This window comes from Ips typographus, linkage group LG3, assembly GCF_016097725.1.
Source record: "Ips typographus isolate SLU linkage group LG3, UJ_Ityp_2.0, whole genome shotgun sequence".
NCBI lineage: Eukaryota > Metazoa > Arthropoda > Insecta > Coleoptera > Curculionidae > Ips > Ips typographus.
Window position 1 is genome coordinate 11,491,049 of NC_138424.1, and position 15,788 is coordinate 11,506,836.

Sequence of the window (15,788 nt, forward strand, 5' to 3'; positions counted from 1 at the left end):
CAGGTAAATTTTCATGCTGAAACTGTGATAACTAAAAACAAAAATATGGCTTAAAGTGTAATTTTTAAAACTAGAAGCAAAGAATTGATTGTTACAAACCTGAAAATTGACTTAAAAGTGCAATTGCAAGTATCTGGGAATCATCAACGTTTAAAAGTCAATTTCATAGTGTTTAGATCAATTTTTAAGCTAAAACTGTGACAACCAAAGGCAAAGGACATTAGTCTTTTTTCCTCTAATTATCGCAAATGTGTAATTTGTCTAATGTGTAAAGTAAACTTGAGTTTCTAACTATTCGTAGGTTAAATATCAAACATAAACTTATTTCTGGTTTTTAAATTACCATTTAACGACCAAAAACATTTAAACAATTCAAACGCGCGCCAAATCTTCTAATGTTGCGTGACGTAAATAACCAGTTTAAGACAATGTTGCCAGACGTTCCTTTAGCCGATTTATTGAAGAATAATGAAAAAAGCGTTTATAGTATTGAACTTATTATATTATATGATTGAAACTTCTGATTTTATAGAAAAGTAGGAATGTATCAGTCCAGATTTTACACCTTTCTGTCACTTTTTACTTTTCTATAACGTTTAGAATAAATTGTAAAATAGTTGTGTTTATTTGTTTTTGATACTAACTGTGCAATTATGACTTATTATTTTAAATATTATTTGGTTAAATATCGTTTAACATAATTAGCGATTAAGATACTCAAAATGATAATTAAATTAAAATTTTATTTATTATTTCTTTCTTTAAAGAATGAATAGTTTTTTCATCACCGATGAGTTCAAACGTTCCTTAATAATTCAAAACAATGCAGGAACTTCTTATTACTTCTAATAAGGCTAAGTGTCTATCTAAGGTTTTCCATTAATTTGAAATAAAATCACCAGATATGTGGCTACAGCTCCTGCTACCTAAAACATGAATCCTAGTAATCCAAACTCATTGTTCATCAAGCTAAACTTACAGAAGTGAGTAATTTTCTATCAATGCAGAAAAATCCACAAGCGCTAAAATGGAATTTATCGTTGGAAAACTGTATTGTCATCAGTTTCAACTAAAAATGGACAACTCATTGTCAAAACAGTTTGGAAAACACATTTTACACACACCATTTCCACTGCATTGGTATCCTGGTAATACATATCGCTAATTAAGCTAATAAGATTTTCGTACTGTAAATCCTTTAATTATTGTTATTATGGTGTAATGACTCAACTTACTTCTTTGACACACTGGTGACATGGTTCCACTATTAGAAGCAACCTACCAATGTGTGCCATAAGCCAAGCTAGTTGCAAGGTTAAAAAAGCTGGAGATGGATTTACCCTGAAAATCTCTTCAAGCAGAAAGTAAGGAGTTACCACCAGATGGAGCAGGCAACTAAGTACTAGCAACTGTAATGAAACTAATCAAGTATAAAGTGTTATAGTACTTTGTAGACGTACAAAAATTCCATTTGATGGAGAATCGTTTAGAAGTTTTACGCTCTCCTTGATTCTTTCTACCTCCTTGATGAGCTCATTGAAGTTGTTGCCAGTTTTCTTGAAAGTTACTAACTTGTCGTTCAGAGCGTAAGGAAGGAAAGCTTTTCTTAATAATAGTCTTTCCCTGCTTACAGTCTCCTTGAGGCGGATAATCCTAATATGAATGAAAAACACCAAATGCCAAAAAAACACTTCTTGGGATACTAGCATAAAATACAGCATGTAGTAGCAAATGTAGTTTTGCAGGTAGTAAGTTGGGTCATTTGACACTTTCCACTGCATGCAGTAAATTGCAATATCAAATGATACCAGTATAGTCATGGCGACTAGGGATGTGGCAATCAAAACCACTGCAATTTTGCGATATTTAGCATAGTCTGTTTTAAGTGGAACAGTCCGGTCAACCTGAAATATTTTCGTAACAGAATCAAGGAAAATTTTAAGTAAAGCTTCTAACAATGTTCCAAATTTCCACCATTTTTACGAATCTTCTCATTCTGAAAGGGATTGACAGAACACCAAACACTGCTATGATCAGAACGGTGGCAACATCGCATATAGTTATATATCTAGTTCTGATATTTTTCATTCGGACAGCGTTGGAAGCTGGTTCAGAGTCTCGGAGCATTCCTACTATGGTTCCTGTAGCTGTAAAGCATTGAAAATATGGAAAAATAGCTATTTTTGTGCTTTACACAAGAAACAGTACAAAAAATGTGTGTGACATAAAATAGTGACTTTCCTACTACCAAGATACTTAAATACAACATAAATTAAGTTGCTTACCAAATATTAAAATAATTAAGTAACTATAAGACACCAGTAGTGGTGAATATCTAATGTGGTAAAATTTACCAACTTTACTGAAGAAAAGTGGACATTGCCCAAATATTCTAGTGGTATAAATTACGGGTTGAAGAATTTTGAAGTTTTCCTCCGTTAGCATCACCATGGGTTTAAGTGCCTGAAATTGGTTTTTGGTGAGAAACTGTATTTACCGTTTTTAGTATATTGTGAGTAGGTCCTCACCCATATTTTTGATAATAAGAATCTGAGCATTTTAGAATGTATCAGTGCAAACCAGACTAGTATTTACTAGTATCTTGTTACTATCATCAAAACACGTTTATAAATGTTCAGATTTTATCTAATGACTTTTATAATCCACATTGTTTTTCATTGAAATTTATAATGATATAGAACCAAGTTGAAACGAACTAATTACTTCAAAAAAACATGTTTAGCATTAAACATTTACTTCCCTTACCTGTTCAGCTTTTACCTCTTATGAAAACCGATTTTGTTGCGGTTTAAGTAAGCACTAAACTTTAACGGAATTTATATTTATATCTTTCGATCAACACTATAATTGAGCATGTTTTGAAAACTAAAATAAAATAGAGCACTTATTAATAAAACCTTTTAATTCTGAAGTGATTCCAACTATCTACAGAATTTAAAATTATTCTTAATGTATTTTTGACGTGTTCAATTAAAGCATTTTGTAGTATTTTAGTCCAAGCTGAAGTTGTTCCTAAATGGTTTGTAAATTTAATAATTGTTCTGAAAAGAGAAACTAAAGCAATTCTTCAGGAGTTTTCTTCTTGTTGTATTCACCGTATAAAGAAATTGTAGAGTTTAATAGGTTTTGGGGATTCTTTGATGAGGATCTTTTGGCAGCCTCTATTTCCTCACAATAAGTTTTCTTTAGTGGTTCTTAGGTTCTTGTTGTCGTCTTTGCTTAACTTGTCTGTCATGTTTCTGTTTTCCCATGGGACGCTTTAGTTGCTGTAATTGGACAAAAGCTTGGGGATTTCGTCTTGTAGTTGTCTAGCATAATGTCTATATCTACTACTCTTCCAGTTGGTTTTGTCACAGTTTCCAAAATTAGCATTATATTGAACTAGAATTTGTAAGGGACTTATTACCTCTTTAATTTTTACCCGAGCTGCAAATTTTCATCAAAACTCACAATCAAATGCAATACGTTACTCTACATTGTTCTGCCAGTATCTCTACTTTCCTGGATCGCAGCAATTCTGCTGTGACTTCTTCTTTGTTTGTCTAAGGTTCTTGAATTAAAGTTAGATTTGACAAATTTGACAGTTGGGACGTCAAGAAATACGTTAATACTTTACTTGCGTCACGTGACAGCTGTCACAACTGTCAAAAAGTCACTCACCAGTGACTTGAAAATATAAAATGCCAAATATAGGTTTTCCTTTGAGAAATTACACTGTAAGTTGTGCTACAGCTCCATAGAGCTAAATTTGACAGTTGGGACGTTAAGACATACGTTAATACTTTGCTTGCGTCACGTGACAGCTGTCACAACTGTCAAAAAGTTACTCACCAGTGACTTGAAAGTATAAAATGCCAAATAGAGGTGTTCCTTTGAGAAATTACACTGTAAGTTGTGCTACAGCTCCATAGACCCAAATTTGACAGTTGGGACGTTAAGACATGCGTTAATACTTTACTTGCGTCACGTGACAGCTGTCACAACTGTCAAAAAGTCACTCACCAGTGACTTGAAAGTATAAAATGCCAAATAGAGGTGTTCCTTTGAGAAATTACACTGTAAGTTGTGCTACAGCTCCATAGACCCAAATTTGACAGTTGGGACGTTAAGACATGCGTTAATACTTTACTTGCGTCACGTGACAACTGTCACAACTGTCAAAAAGTCACTCACCAGTGACTTAAAAGTATAAAAAGCCAATTAGAGGTTTTTCTTTGAGAAATTGCACTGTAAGTTGTCTCTCCATAGAGCCAAATTACTACTTGCGTCACGTGACAGCTGTCACAACTGTCAAAGCTGGCGGGCATTCTCAAGCAGCTCAAAGAATAATGGATTGGCGCCTGAATAAAAAATGACAGTAAAAATAGGATTATTGACATATCTCCCAAACACACAGTGGTCTGTGTTTCTGTATATGCCAGTATTGTCAACCGTTCAAAATAATACGATTTTTCCAAAAAATGATAAAAGTTATAAGATTCTACTAAAATTTCCCAGGTTTTTTTAGTTTTTCTGAAATTCTGCTTTAATTCCACTTTGCAAATCCTTTGAGTGTCCACTTAAAATGCTATAATTACGTCTACTCAACATGAATTTGCTTATCTCAAAACGAACAGATTTTTAAAAAAATTTTAGAATTACCGGTTACTCTCAAATTCACTTAAAATGATTTAGAACTGTATTTCTTTTGGGCATGTTTTTTATAGCTTCATAGAGTGATATTTGAGAATGAAATATGAAACTATGGCCACATTCGTTTTCAGGCTCCATGGAGCGAGCAGAGCTTTTTAGACGTCACAATGACGTAGTTTGACAATTGGTCAATCTATGGTTTTGCCAAATTACGTGATCGTGACGTCAAAAACGCTCTGCTCGCTCTATGGAGCTTGAAAACGAATGCGGCTTATAGCTCCAAAGAAAACAGTTTCACTTCACGTCAAACATCTTGCTCATGGAGTTCTAAAAAACGTTTAATGTGAATTTTAACTGATTATACTAGTTTTAAAGAAGTTTTGTCACTTTTTAGCTTCATGGAGAAGATATTGATAGTTTTCCACGTTTATGACTACTCATGGACCTCTAAACAAGCATGTACTATGATTTACAATACTGTAGTAACTATAACAGTGCTTTTAAGAAGGTTTCGTAGATTTAGAGTCTTTATGCAGTGGTATTTGACAGTTACCATCATTGTTATGATTTAAATGTGTCCGAAATATTCATTTGTATGATGAAACTGTCAAAATTTTATTCATAGACCTATAAACAGGCATTAAATATGATTTGTACTGATTTTACTGCTTTTAAGCAATATTTTATAGTTTGATAGCTTCATGGAGTTGTATTTGACAGTTACCATCATGTGACAGATTTGAATATGTCCAAAATAGACGTGTAACCTATCAAATTTTAACTTCAGAAGCTATAAAGTACATATACGTAGTTTAACACCACTTTAAAAACACTTTCCAAGGGATTTTTCAAGTTTAATAGCTCTATGGATCCGATTTTGCCAGTTGACACGTTTCTACCAGGTTTAATTCGGTTCCAAACATACATTTGTATGTCAGGACTGTCAAAATTGTGCTCATAGACCTGATAAACAATCATATGATCTGTACTGATTCGACTGCTTTTAAGCAATGTTTTCTAGTTTCATAGAGTTGTATTTGATAGTTACCACCATTCTGACAGATCGTAAATGTATCCACAATAAACAGTTACAACTGCCAAAAAACAACCCATGAAACTATAAAATTGTAAATATAAATATCCATATGATGTATGCTGAATTTATTGCTTTAAACAATTTTTGTAATTTTATAACTTCATGGGGTGGTGTTTGACAGTTTTGTCACGTCCAATTTCGTATTCTAACTCTGCATATAGGCAAATATTTTTGTTGCTTTAATAAATAAGTTACATAGAAGGTTGTCTTAATATTTATCAAAAAAATATATATATTTAGTTTTTCCCAAATATTGCAATGTAGTTTGAATTTCCCAGAAGTGAATTAAATTTTCCCCAGAGCTGGCAACACTGATTTATCATTTTATTTTGTTTTTTTAATTCTTATTTTATAGATCAATAGACGAAATGTTTTGTTAAACTTTATTTTTAAGACCGTTTTAACAAACTCACTAAATTATTTATTACATTCTGCTGACCTATTTATCATAAACCAATTTAATTTTAACAGAAAATAACTTTTCTTAAAAATTTATTTTATACTTTATTAAATTTCAATTAAAAGGGCAAATTCCCTTCTAAAACAGCCTGATAAGCATATTACTATTACTAAGCAAATAAAGTTTCAACAACAACAATACAAAACAGCTTACTGCAACTTGGGCCTAAAATGCAGAAAAAGAGAATTTGTGCATCGTATCAGGTATATTATTATTATACTATACAGTTCTAGTTTTGAAAAATTGTAATAGAATAGATCACAATAGTCGCATCGGGAGGAGACGAGGCCATTCTAAGAACTAATGGACGCCATTTAGGCATTTGTTTATGAATTGAAACACGCTAGTCACGTAGCTTTCCCGATTTTCCGGCAAATGTTTCACGTGCAAACTGGTCTCGTAGCAAACAGTGGTCACGTCTACGCCCAGTTTTCGTCGGGAAGCTGCAAAATGCTCTACATCCTGAAAACAATTTTTAAGAAAAATCAAGTATTTTGTGCTCTAAGAAGTTAGTTGTGATTTGTTTCTTTAAGTGTGATGGAGTTACTTACTTGTTTTTGCCTAATTATCACATAATCATAATTCATTGAAAATACTTTTTAAGACTTAAAATATGACGAATAAAATCAATAATATCTCATAAAATTAAATTCTACTTTAATATTGTCAAGTTAAAAGTGATAACGATTATTAGAGGGATTCATATTTTGGGCAGCAAGTTGCTAGGAAAGTTTTTTCCAATTATCTTTAAATACCATTTTTTCTAAATTAATCTGAGTTTTGTAACTTTTTGAATGTTAACTAATATAACAGTTTTGCTTTTAAAATTGCAATTATCAACTGTCCCAATAATGTTAATTAGACTTAATTGAATTTACATTGCAAAACTGATGATGCTCACTCATCGCCATAACGCACCATAAACACAACACAATCAACAACAATCAAAGGTAAACAAAGGGTTTGTGGTCTCGGTGAAGTAAATTAATCAATAAATCACCAATTGAATAAATTAAATTTGAATAAAATAACTCATTTTTATTGTGTTGTGTGTTAGACACAAGTACATAGCAATTAGCATAACCACAACACAAAAGTTAAAACTTGACCAACTCTTGTGTTATGTTATGCTGTGCTTATTGATCTATTATAAGTTTTTATGCTATGCTTGTGCTTGTGTTGTGTTGTGTTGTGTCGATCTATAAATCCAACTAAAATAGAGAATAACAGAAACTTACGTAGTGAGGTATTAGGTCGTCATTCTTCGAGTAAATAAACAATTGAGGGCATCGATTTTTCTCAGTTTTGAGACTCTCAAAAGGGTTGTTGGAGTGCTGGTTTTCACGTAGTAGAAACTGATGCGTGATAACCTAAAATTGTACAGTCTTGCTATGTTTTTCAATGTTATCAGACTGTGAATACCTCGAAAAACCAAATAGCCGAAAGGAACAACGTCATCAGAAACGACAGGGAAATATTGTACAAAAAGTTTCCCTCTAATATTGTCGTTAACGCCCTGTACAGGCTGGTCACTCTTCGTCTACCTGGGGCTGAATCAAAAACCACCCCTTTTAGCTAGAACAAATTATTATTTTGTTGTTTGCTTTCAAAACAAAATTATTATTTAAATTAAGTGACGACTTTAGACTCTGACGTCTGAGAAAACAATTTTGGAAGTCTACTAGTTAAAAACATTAATTACACCCATATAACATGATTCTGCTGTTGTTAATTAAACTAACTGCACTTAATTAAAGGTTACAAATTTACTGTTAATTTAGATTTAATGTGTCCTGTTTAAGCAACCTATTGGCATGGTTTAAACTTTAAGTCCACACTGTTTTTACTTACTTCCAAAGGTTTTTCGTTGTGATCCAAGGCGTAAGAAAAGTTCTGATAGAGAAAAGCGCCTCCATTTGAAAAACAATGGACGAATATAGGATGGTTGTCGAAATTCAATTCAATCAGCAGTTTGACTAGTTTCTGACCAATCAAGCTCATTTGGTTCCTTTCCATAAACAGCCATTTTATTGGTGCGGTGTATCTTAGCGTTATTAGGCTGAAAAATATCAAATTAAAGTTATTCTGTTAAAAAAAAATTGATGAATAACAGTCACAGCCACACAACAGTTTTTTGATAAAAATTATTGAATTTTATGAAACATTTTACTAATATAATAAGTTAAGTTAACTGAACAGCTCTTTCTCTCTTCTTTAAAATTTTGTTGGGTCTGTATCTCATATTAGTAGCACGCATTATTAGTTTTTATATCCGCTTTACTTATTTCATTTATTTTAATTTAATATTGTCATTGTCTGTTGTAAATTAATACAGATTATACGTAAAGTTTACAACAAATGGCTACTAAAGTTGTTGTAGGTCTGTAATAATCATACAAAATTTATGAACTTTTCCATTTTCAGTAAGGAAATAAATATTTTCAGATTAACTGACCAAAAATGTTCCTTATCAACTCCTTAACCCAACACCGTAAGTTGGACCGATTTGCCTTCCAGTACACAGGGTGTGCAAGAAAAGTATGGTGGTTCACTATTTTTGTCTCCATGTACGCAATTTTTAAGAAAGAATACCTTACTCTACACCACTGGAAAGAGGAGTTCAAAATGATTCTTTTAAGTGGTTGAACCACCCTGAACTCCCAAAAATAACTGAGTTACAAGGAGTTCAAATTACAATTTCAACTGATTTGATAATTAGTTGCATCAAACCAGTTTTTGCTAAATACCTCAAAAACGGTGAAAGTCACGATCAATTTGCAAGATACCAAAAATGTTCCTAATCAACTCCTTAACTCAGCACCGTAAGTTTGCAGGACCGTTTTTGCTTCCCGTATAGAGGGTGTGCATGAAAAGTATGTTGATTGACTGTTTTTGGTCACCTTGTACGTCATTTTTTAGATAGAATTTTTTGCTCAACACCACTGGAAAAATGAGTTCAAGGCGGTTAATTTGGGTGGTTCAATCTACCTGAACTCACAAACATAACCGACCGAAGGGTGCTCAAATTTGTTGCATCAAAACTAGTTTTTGCTAAATAACTCAAAAACAGTGAAAGTCACGAAAAATTTCAAAGATAGAAAAAATGTTCGTGAAGAACTACTAAACTCATCTCTAGAAGTTTCACAGTTTGTCAATACCGCTACTATACAGGGGGTACATGAAAAGTTGATTCAGATTTATGACTTTTCAATTTAAAGGCAGCCATGACAGGAAAATGATACTTACCGGTAAATAACCGGTCACGGTAAATTATGGAGAATTTTTTGGGTAATGGCAAAAGTTTACCTGAAAATGAGTCTGTTTGCGTGGATTACTGGATAACCGCCACCATTTTGGTATTATTCAATTAAAACTTAGTACGGTAAATTTTGACTAAAAACCAATACAACTACACAAAATAAACACTAAATTAATAAATTTGAATTACAGCAGGAAAAAATTCGAGAAAACTGTCAAAAAATCAAAATTAAGTTGTGTTCAGAAATATCGCCGGTACACTCCGTGAAGTAATTTGACAGTTTTTCACGTGACTCAGTTGACTCGCTCAGTTGACATGCAATAGAAAAGGAACGACAATTATTACGTCACTGCCACTAACCCTGGAACGGACTTTACGTTATTTGAAGTCTAAAAAGTAGGCTACAAATATTATTTATTTTGGTTGCGAAAACTGCGGTTAAAGCTAATAAATGCCAAGGTAATGTTTATGCATATGGACTTCCACCTGCGTTAAAATTACAAATTAAAATATTTACATTTTAAAAACCTGCGAGATTGTTAATTAACTTAAAATATAGGCTTATTACTCGATTTCATCTAAACGAAAACTCTTAATTGTTATTGAAATAACAAAGGTAATTTAGTTAGTTTTAGGTGTTATTAGGTACAAATTTTAAATGAAAATTAAAAAAAAAACAATAATTTCTACCATATAATCTTTGATACTGGTTTCTGCAATTCTTTTTGACATTTTGTATATTTTCTTGGGAAAGAGAAGCTGAGAACAGACACTCCCACTTTTAATATAGTGAATATATGGAAGTCAATTAAAAACAAAAATAAAGCAGGTTCTGGCCAGGTTGATAATGGCCTAACATAAATAACATTTTCAATTGGAATTAATCTTACTTATAATTAAACAAATTTTAGTTAGTAATAAGTAATTGAGATAGATTAGTAAAGTAATAATTTTCTGATTTATATAACCATAACGCGATAATAATAGAAAAGGTGAACGAACATATCACGCAAAGAAATTTCAATGATCTAACATCCTACAAAAAGAGAAATCAGATTTTGGTTTACATAACTCAGTATGACTCAGTAGAAATTTGCTATTCGATTAAGTAATAATTTGCATTGATGATAGCCTGAAATATTGTAAAATCATTTCATTTTAACTATTGTTTCTATATTGATTTTTGTTGTAAAATATTGCTGAAAAATTAAAAATAGTGAACAATAAGGCAATTTTTGTAAAAATGTAATTTCTATGCAAAGAATTTTATACATTTGATTTGAAATTATGGTAAACTTTGATACATTAGACTTTGATATACTTATCCATTTACTTTTTTGGTTGTTGAAATAAGCTCGATAATTAAGGTCAGCTAAATATTTTAAATAAAAAGAAATATCTCATATTAATAAATTTACCATTATCATAAAATATTTTTTAAATTTTATACTTAACTTAATACATAGTGAACTCAATTCTTATTTTTTAAATAAGTCACGTGACTTTAAAAATATATCAGCCTAAACGTAAAAACTGTTAACATTAAAAATAGTCACGTGATTCAGTGTTTAAAACTAAAAAAAAGGTCACGTGACTATTTTAACTGTAAAAAAGTTACTTGACTTTAAAAATATCAGTTTAAACTGAAAAACGGTCACGTGATTATCAGAATCGGTTTTGATGTTAAAAAAAGTTACATGATTTTGAAAATTACATTTCATGATTGAAAATAGTCACGTGACCATTTTCACACTGTAAAGAGTAACGTGACACTTCCAATAATATTTGACAGCGTAGCTCAGTTATTTAAGGAGCTACTAAAAAGTGTAAATAAGAAAAGTTGTATGAAATTTCATCCTCTACAAGATTGTATTAAGGTGTTTGTGCCATTAAGGGCATCCCTAATGAGTTACAAGGCAAAAAGTGACAGGGTGTACCAAACTGCTTTTTTTACTTATTGCATTTTCGTACTCGCCTGTTCCCTGATTATTTTTAGTGTTTTTCCGCTTTATCTAAACTTTACCGGGTGTTCAGTACTACTAAATCCGGCACTGAGATAGATATATACAGGGTGTCTCGCAACAAATGCGTGAGACTTAGGGCTAGATTATGCATCAAAATATCCCTAATTTATACTATACAAGGTGTTAGTGTAAAGCTATTTCTTGGCTTCTTTTAAGTATATAAATAATAATAATAATATCCCTTGAAATCCTATGATAAAAAAAAGATATTGCTCTAGAATTAATGCTCTAGACAAGAAGAGAAAAACTTGTCTTTTTGTTGTAATGGATTTGACAGCATTTGAAAGGGTCATCCGAGGGGTAGACTGTACACCAAAATGCCTTTTTGCATACAAAATACCTTGAAGTGCCTTTAAAATACCTCACAATGCTTTATTATTGCTCAAAATGCCTCATAGTAATACTGCCTTAAATTGCCTAAAATGCCTTATCATATTACTTTAAAATACCTCGAAATGCCTGCAGTTGAAAAATATATATAGTATTTTAAATTTAGAAAGTGGTGAAATTGTATGAAAGCCACTTGGATAATTCAATTTTTGAGCTTGCAATACTGTAAAGACTAGTTGACATTGTCAAAAACAGTCCAGTGAATTTCAAAACCCAGTTTAAACTTTGGAAAATTGATAAATAAAATTTGAACAGTCGTAAAAATTTAAATTGAAAAATACACGTCACGTGACTTGGATAATTCAATTTTTGAGCTTGCAACACTGTAAAGACTAGTTGACATTGTCAAAAACAGTCAAGTGATTTTCGAAGCGCAGTTTAAACTTTGGAAAATTGACAAATAAAATTTGGACAGTTGAAAAAACTTAAATTGCAAAGTACACGTCACGTGACGTTGATAATGCAATTCTGAGCTTGCATCACTGTAAAGGCCAGTTGATATCTGTCAAAATTATTCACGTGTCCGGTAAAATGTGGTTGAAACTTTAAAAACTTGTTAAATTAAATTTAGACTATTTTAGACAGTTGTAAAAGCTGAAATTGTAAGAGACACATCACGTGAATGTGATTATGCAATTTTAGAGTTTGCAACACTGTAAAGTCCAGTTGACACCTGTCAAAAACAGTCACGTGACCTTAAAAATGTAGTTTAAATGTTGAAACATTGGTAAATTATTATAATAATTTGTAATGAATATTGTTTCAACTTAATATCATGTAACAAAGATTTTACCATAATAATTACATGTGCGGTATATTGTCTACTGCTTGGTCTACTACAATGCACTCCTTAAAATATCGCAAAATTTCCTTTATTTAGGCTTTATTTCGCTCAAAACTCCAATGAAATATCGCAACTCAATTTGAAATATACAGTCAATGCCTCACAATTCTATGAAATGCCTTATAATTACCTTAAAAATACCTCAAAATGCCTCGAAATACCGATCAGAATTTCTGATTTGGAAGACATTTGATTGACAATTTTGCCTGGATACGGTATACGCAAAATATGGTAATCTTACTAAAAAAGACAAGTTCTGTATACAATCATTACAGACAGCGCATTATTGACCCACTCAGCTGATGGGAGCAAGTTCGCTCATCGACCCGGCGAATTATTTTATAAACTAAACAAGTTTATTTTAATTCAGATTAGTTAAAGCACACAAGTTCCTGAATACTTTAACTTATGAAGCAACTATTTATAAACCATTCAAGTTAGAACAAAAACGAAAACTTACCCTTTTTCTTCATAAATCTGCGAGTATTTGGCCAAATACTTATCCTTGCATCCCGCCCAACCAAACAGCACAACAATCGGCAATTTTTTCTCATTGACCACAAACACAAAATCCGTTTCTCCATTGCTTTTCTCGTATTTGAAATTGGGACTTGGAAAGGTAAGATGATAATCCAGGTTATCGACGCGATCGGCCATTTTAATGTTGCAATGGTTCGCGCTTAGCGTCGAACAGTTTACTATCGATTGCAGGATCGTCGTCGTGACGCCAACTGCGGCCATGAAATCGAGTCGCTCAGGTTGATCGCTGAAGATGTTGATCCGTTTTTACCTGATGGTGTGATTTTCCTGCTCAACCATTTTGTTCCATGCGAATTCATGTCGATTTCGTTGAAAACGTGATGGGAAAATTGATTTGACGGACGTGTCATAAGAAATTCTCTGATTAAATTCTCTGACACATGAAAGTTTACTGGTATAATGCCCAGTTTACACCTCCAAATAAAGAACTAAAACTTAAAATTTTTAGTCGAGCTTATTATTTTGTTGTAAACACAAATTGATTATCAGTTTTTCAAAATCCTTAATATTATTTTACAAGATTTTTGTGAGGTGTTAAATTAATTATTTTAAATTTAAATCATTACTCCTTTCAAACTGTGTTTCTAGCAATTCAAACTTTGACACCGCTCTTCTCCCTGACTGTACCAAATTTTGTAGGTTTTTTCAGGTTATTGGATAGGAAATTTATTGAGAATTCCAAAAATGTGCTTAAAACAGTAATTTTCTCACTACAAGTGGGTTTTACAGTCGATTTTATCCCTGACTGTCCTTTCAAACTGTGTTTCTAGCAGTTCAAACTTTGACACCGCTTGTCTTTCGGACTGTACCAAATTTTGTAGGTTTTTTCAGGTTATTAGATAGGAAATTTATTGAGAATTTCAAAAATGTGCTTAAAACAGTAATTTTCTCACTAGAAGTGGGTTTTACAGTCGATTTTATCCCTGACTGTCCTTTCAAACTGTGTTTCTAGCAGTTCAAACTTTTACACCGCTTGTCTTTCTGACTGTACCAAATTTTGTAGGATTTTTCAAGTTATTGGATAGGAAAATTATTGAGAATTCCAAAAATGTGCTTAAAACAGTAACTTTCTCACTACAAGTGGGTTTTACAGTCGATTTTATCGCTGACTGTCCTTTCAAACTGTGTTTCTAGCAGTTCACACTTTTACACCGCTTGTCTTTCTGACTGTACCAAATTTTGTAGGTTTTTTCAGGTTTTTTGATAGGAAATTTATTGAGAATTTCAAAAATGTGCTTAAAACAGTAATTTTCTCACTACAAGTGGGTTTTACAGTCGATTTTATCCCTGACTGTCCTTTCAAACTGTGTTTCTAGCAGTTCAAACTTTGACACCGCTTGTCTTTCTGACTGTACCAAATTTAGTAGTGTTTTTGCAAATTAAAAAAAAAATGGATACGAAATTTAATTAAGATTCCAAAAATTAACTTAAAACAGTCATTTTCTCACTACAAGTGGATTTTACACTCGATATTGTCCCAGACTGTCTTGGTTAAATGCGAGAAAAGTTGCGTAATTGTGTGTAAAGGTGTCCTTAATAAAATGACATTTAGATCTATTTTTTTGGTGTTTGATATTTTGCAAAAAACGAATGTTTGTTCTTAGTATACATATGTATGTAAAAATTTGGATCAAAATTTATGACACTTCTCTACAGCCACTTTTAATGACACTCTTTAAATTGACAACCCCACTTTTTGACTTCATTCTTTTAAATACGGTCCTGATGATATGTTAGATTCTAAAACCCCTTTTTAATCCGAATTCCATGGTGTATGAAATTTTACATTTTTATTTTTAATTTACTGCTAGGAATACTCTTATGGTTATCCTTATGCATAACCTAAGCCACCAGAACATCTCCTACAGCAGCAATGGAGGTTATGCTTGACCTCACACTCTTGCACCTCACGGTGCAGCTGAGGCAGCTTTGTTTAAAATGACTAAGAACGGAGTTGGAGGGGAAATGCTGAAGTAGGACGCCTTGGACATCTCTATCAAAAGGCATTTCACATCTGACATATCCAAAAGATGAAACTATCAGAAAATTTAACTTTGGAAGTACGTTTTTCATTAAGTTAAGCAACAAGAGAGAGTGGATTAATCTTAGCACACCATTAAATGGTATGCGGATGGGTTCAAGTCACACAAGGGAACAGGAATAGGAGTGTTTGGACCAAAAATCAAATACTCGGAACCAATGGGAAAATACCCCAGTAGGTAATTCACGTCATTCTGACATAACAGCTCTGAGTTCAACGACGCTCAGCTCTAAAATGGTATGGAAATATCTAGGCAAACTCAATTAACCTTGCTCTGGGTTCCAGGACATCAAATAATTGAGGTAAATGGGAAAACTAACATTCTAGCTAAAAAAGGGGCCGGGACTCATTTCGTAGAACCAAAACCCTCCTATGGCTGAGGGGATTACACCTGCAAACACGAGCTCAAATAGAAGGAGGAACTCGAAAAAGCCAAGCTCTAGGAGTCTCACTGGATTGGCGCACTCTAAGACACTTCTTG

At 32.5% G+C, this 15,788-nt stretch overlaps 2 protein-coding genes across 2 annotated transcripts; both read right to left on the reverse strand.

Moving 5' to 3' along the window:
- Positions 1-866: 866 nt before the first annotated feature.
- On the reverse strand, positions 867-2,605 carry LOC145726019 (gustatory receptor for sugar taste 43a-like). The gene is made up of 7 exons (XM_081974952.1): positions 2,286-2,605; positions 1,957-2,147; positions 1,461-1,904; positions 1,236-1,409; positions 1,125-1,187; positions 980-1,069; positions 867-926 (listed from the first exon to the last, which is right to left on the reverse strand). The coding sequence occupies exons 1-7, from the start codon at positions 2,449-2,451 to the stop codon at positions 867-869; spliced, it is 1,188 nt and encodes a 395-aa protein (XP_081831078.1). The 5' UTR covers positions 2,452-2,605.
- A 3,513-nt stretch (positions 2,606-6,118) lies between these two features.
- LOC145726609 (transmembrane protein 53) lies at positions 6,119-13,650 on the reverse strand. Its single transcript, XM_081975772.1, has 6 exons — positions 13,517-13,650; positions 13,187-13,457; positions 8,061-8,268; positions 7,632-7,784; positions 7,448-7,579; positions 6,119-6,671 (listed from the first exon to the last, which is right to left on the reverse strand). Exons 1-6 carry the CDS (start codon positions 13,614-13,616, stop codon positions 6,510-6,512), a joined length of 1,026 nt encoding a protein of 341 aa, XP_081831898.1. The 5' UTR covers positions 13,617-13,650; the 3' UTR covers positions 6,119-6,509.
- Between the last annotated feature and the right edge of the window lie 2,138 nt (positions 13,651-15,788).

Excerpts from the sequence above, each read along its gene's own strand:
- LOC145726019 (XM_081974952.1), bottom strand. The coding sequence starts at position 2,451 with ATGGTGATGCTAACGGAGGAAAACTTCAAAATTCTTCAACCCGTAATT. Across the intron at positions 1,188-1,235 it reads GTCACCAGTGTGTCAAAGAA|TACGAAAATCTTATTAGCTT; the intron begins GTAAGTTGAGTC and ends AAGGATTTACAG. Across the intron at positions 927-979 it reads ATAGAAAATTACTCACTTCT|GTAGCAGGAGCTGTAGCCAC; the intron begins GTAAGTTTAGCT and ends TTCATGTTTTAG.
- LOC145726609 (XM_081975772.1), bottom strand. The coding sequence starts at position 13,616 with ATGACACGTCCGTCAAATCAATTTTCCCATCACGTTTTCAACGAAATC. Across the intron at positions 13,458-13,516 it reads CAGGAAAATCACACCATCAG|TTGGCGTCACGACGACGATC; the intron begins GTAAAAACGGAT and ends TCATGGCCGCAG. Across the intron at positions 7,785-8,060 it reads ACAACGAAAAACCTTTGGAA|CTAAAAGGGGTGGTTTTTGA; the intron begins GTAAGTAAAAAC and ends AATTTGTTCTAG.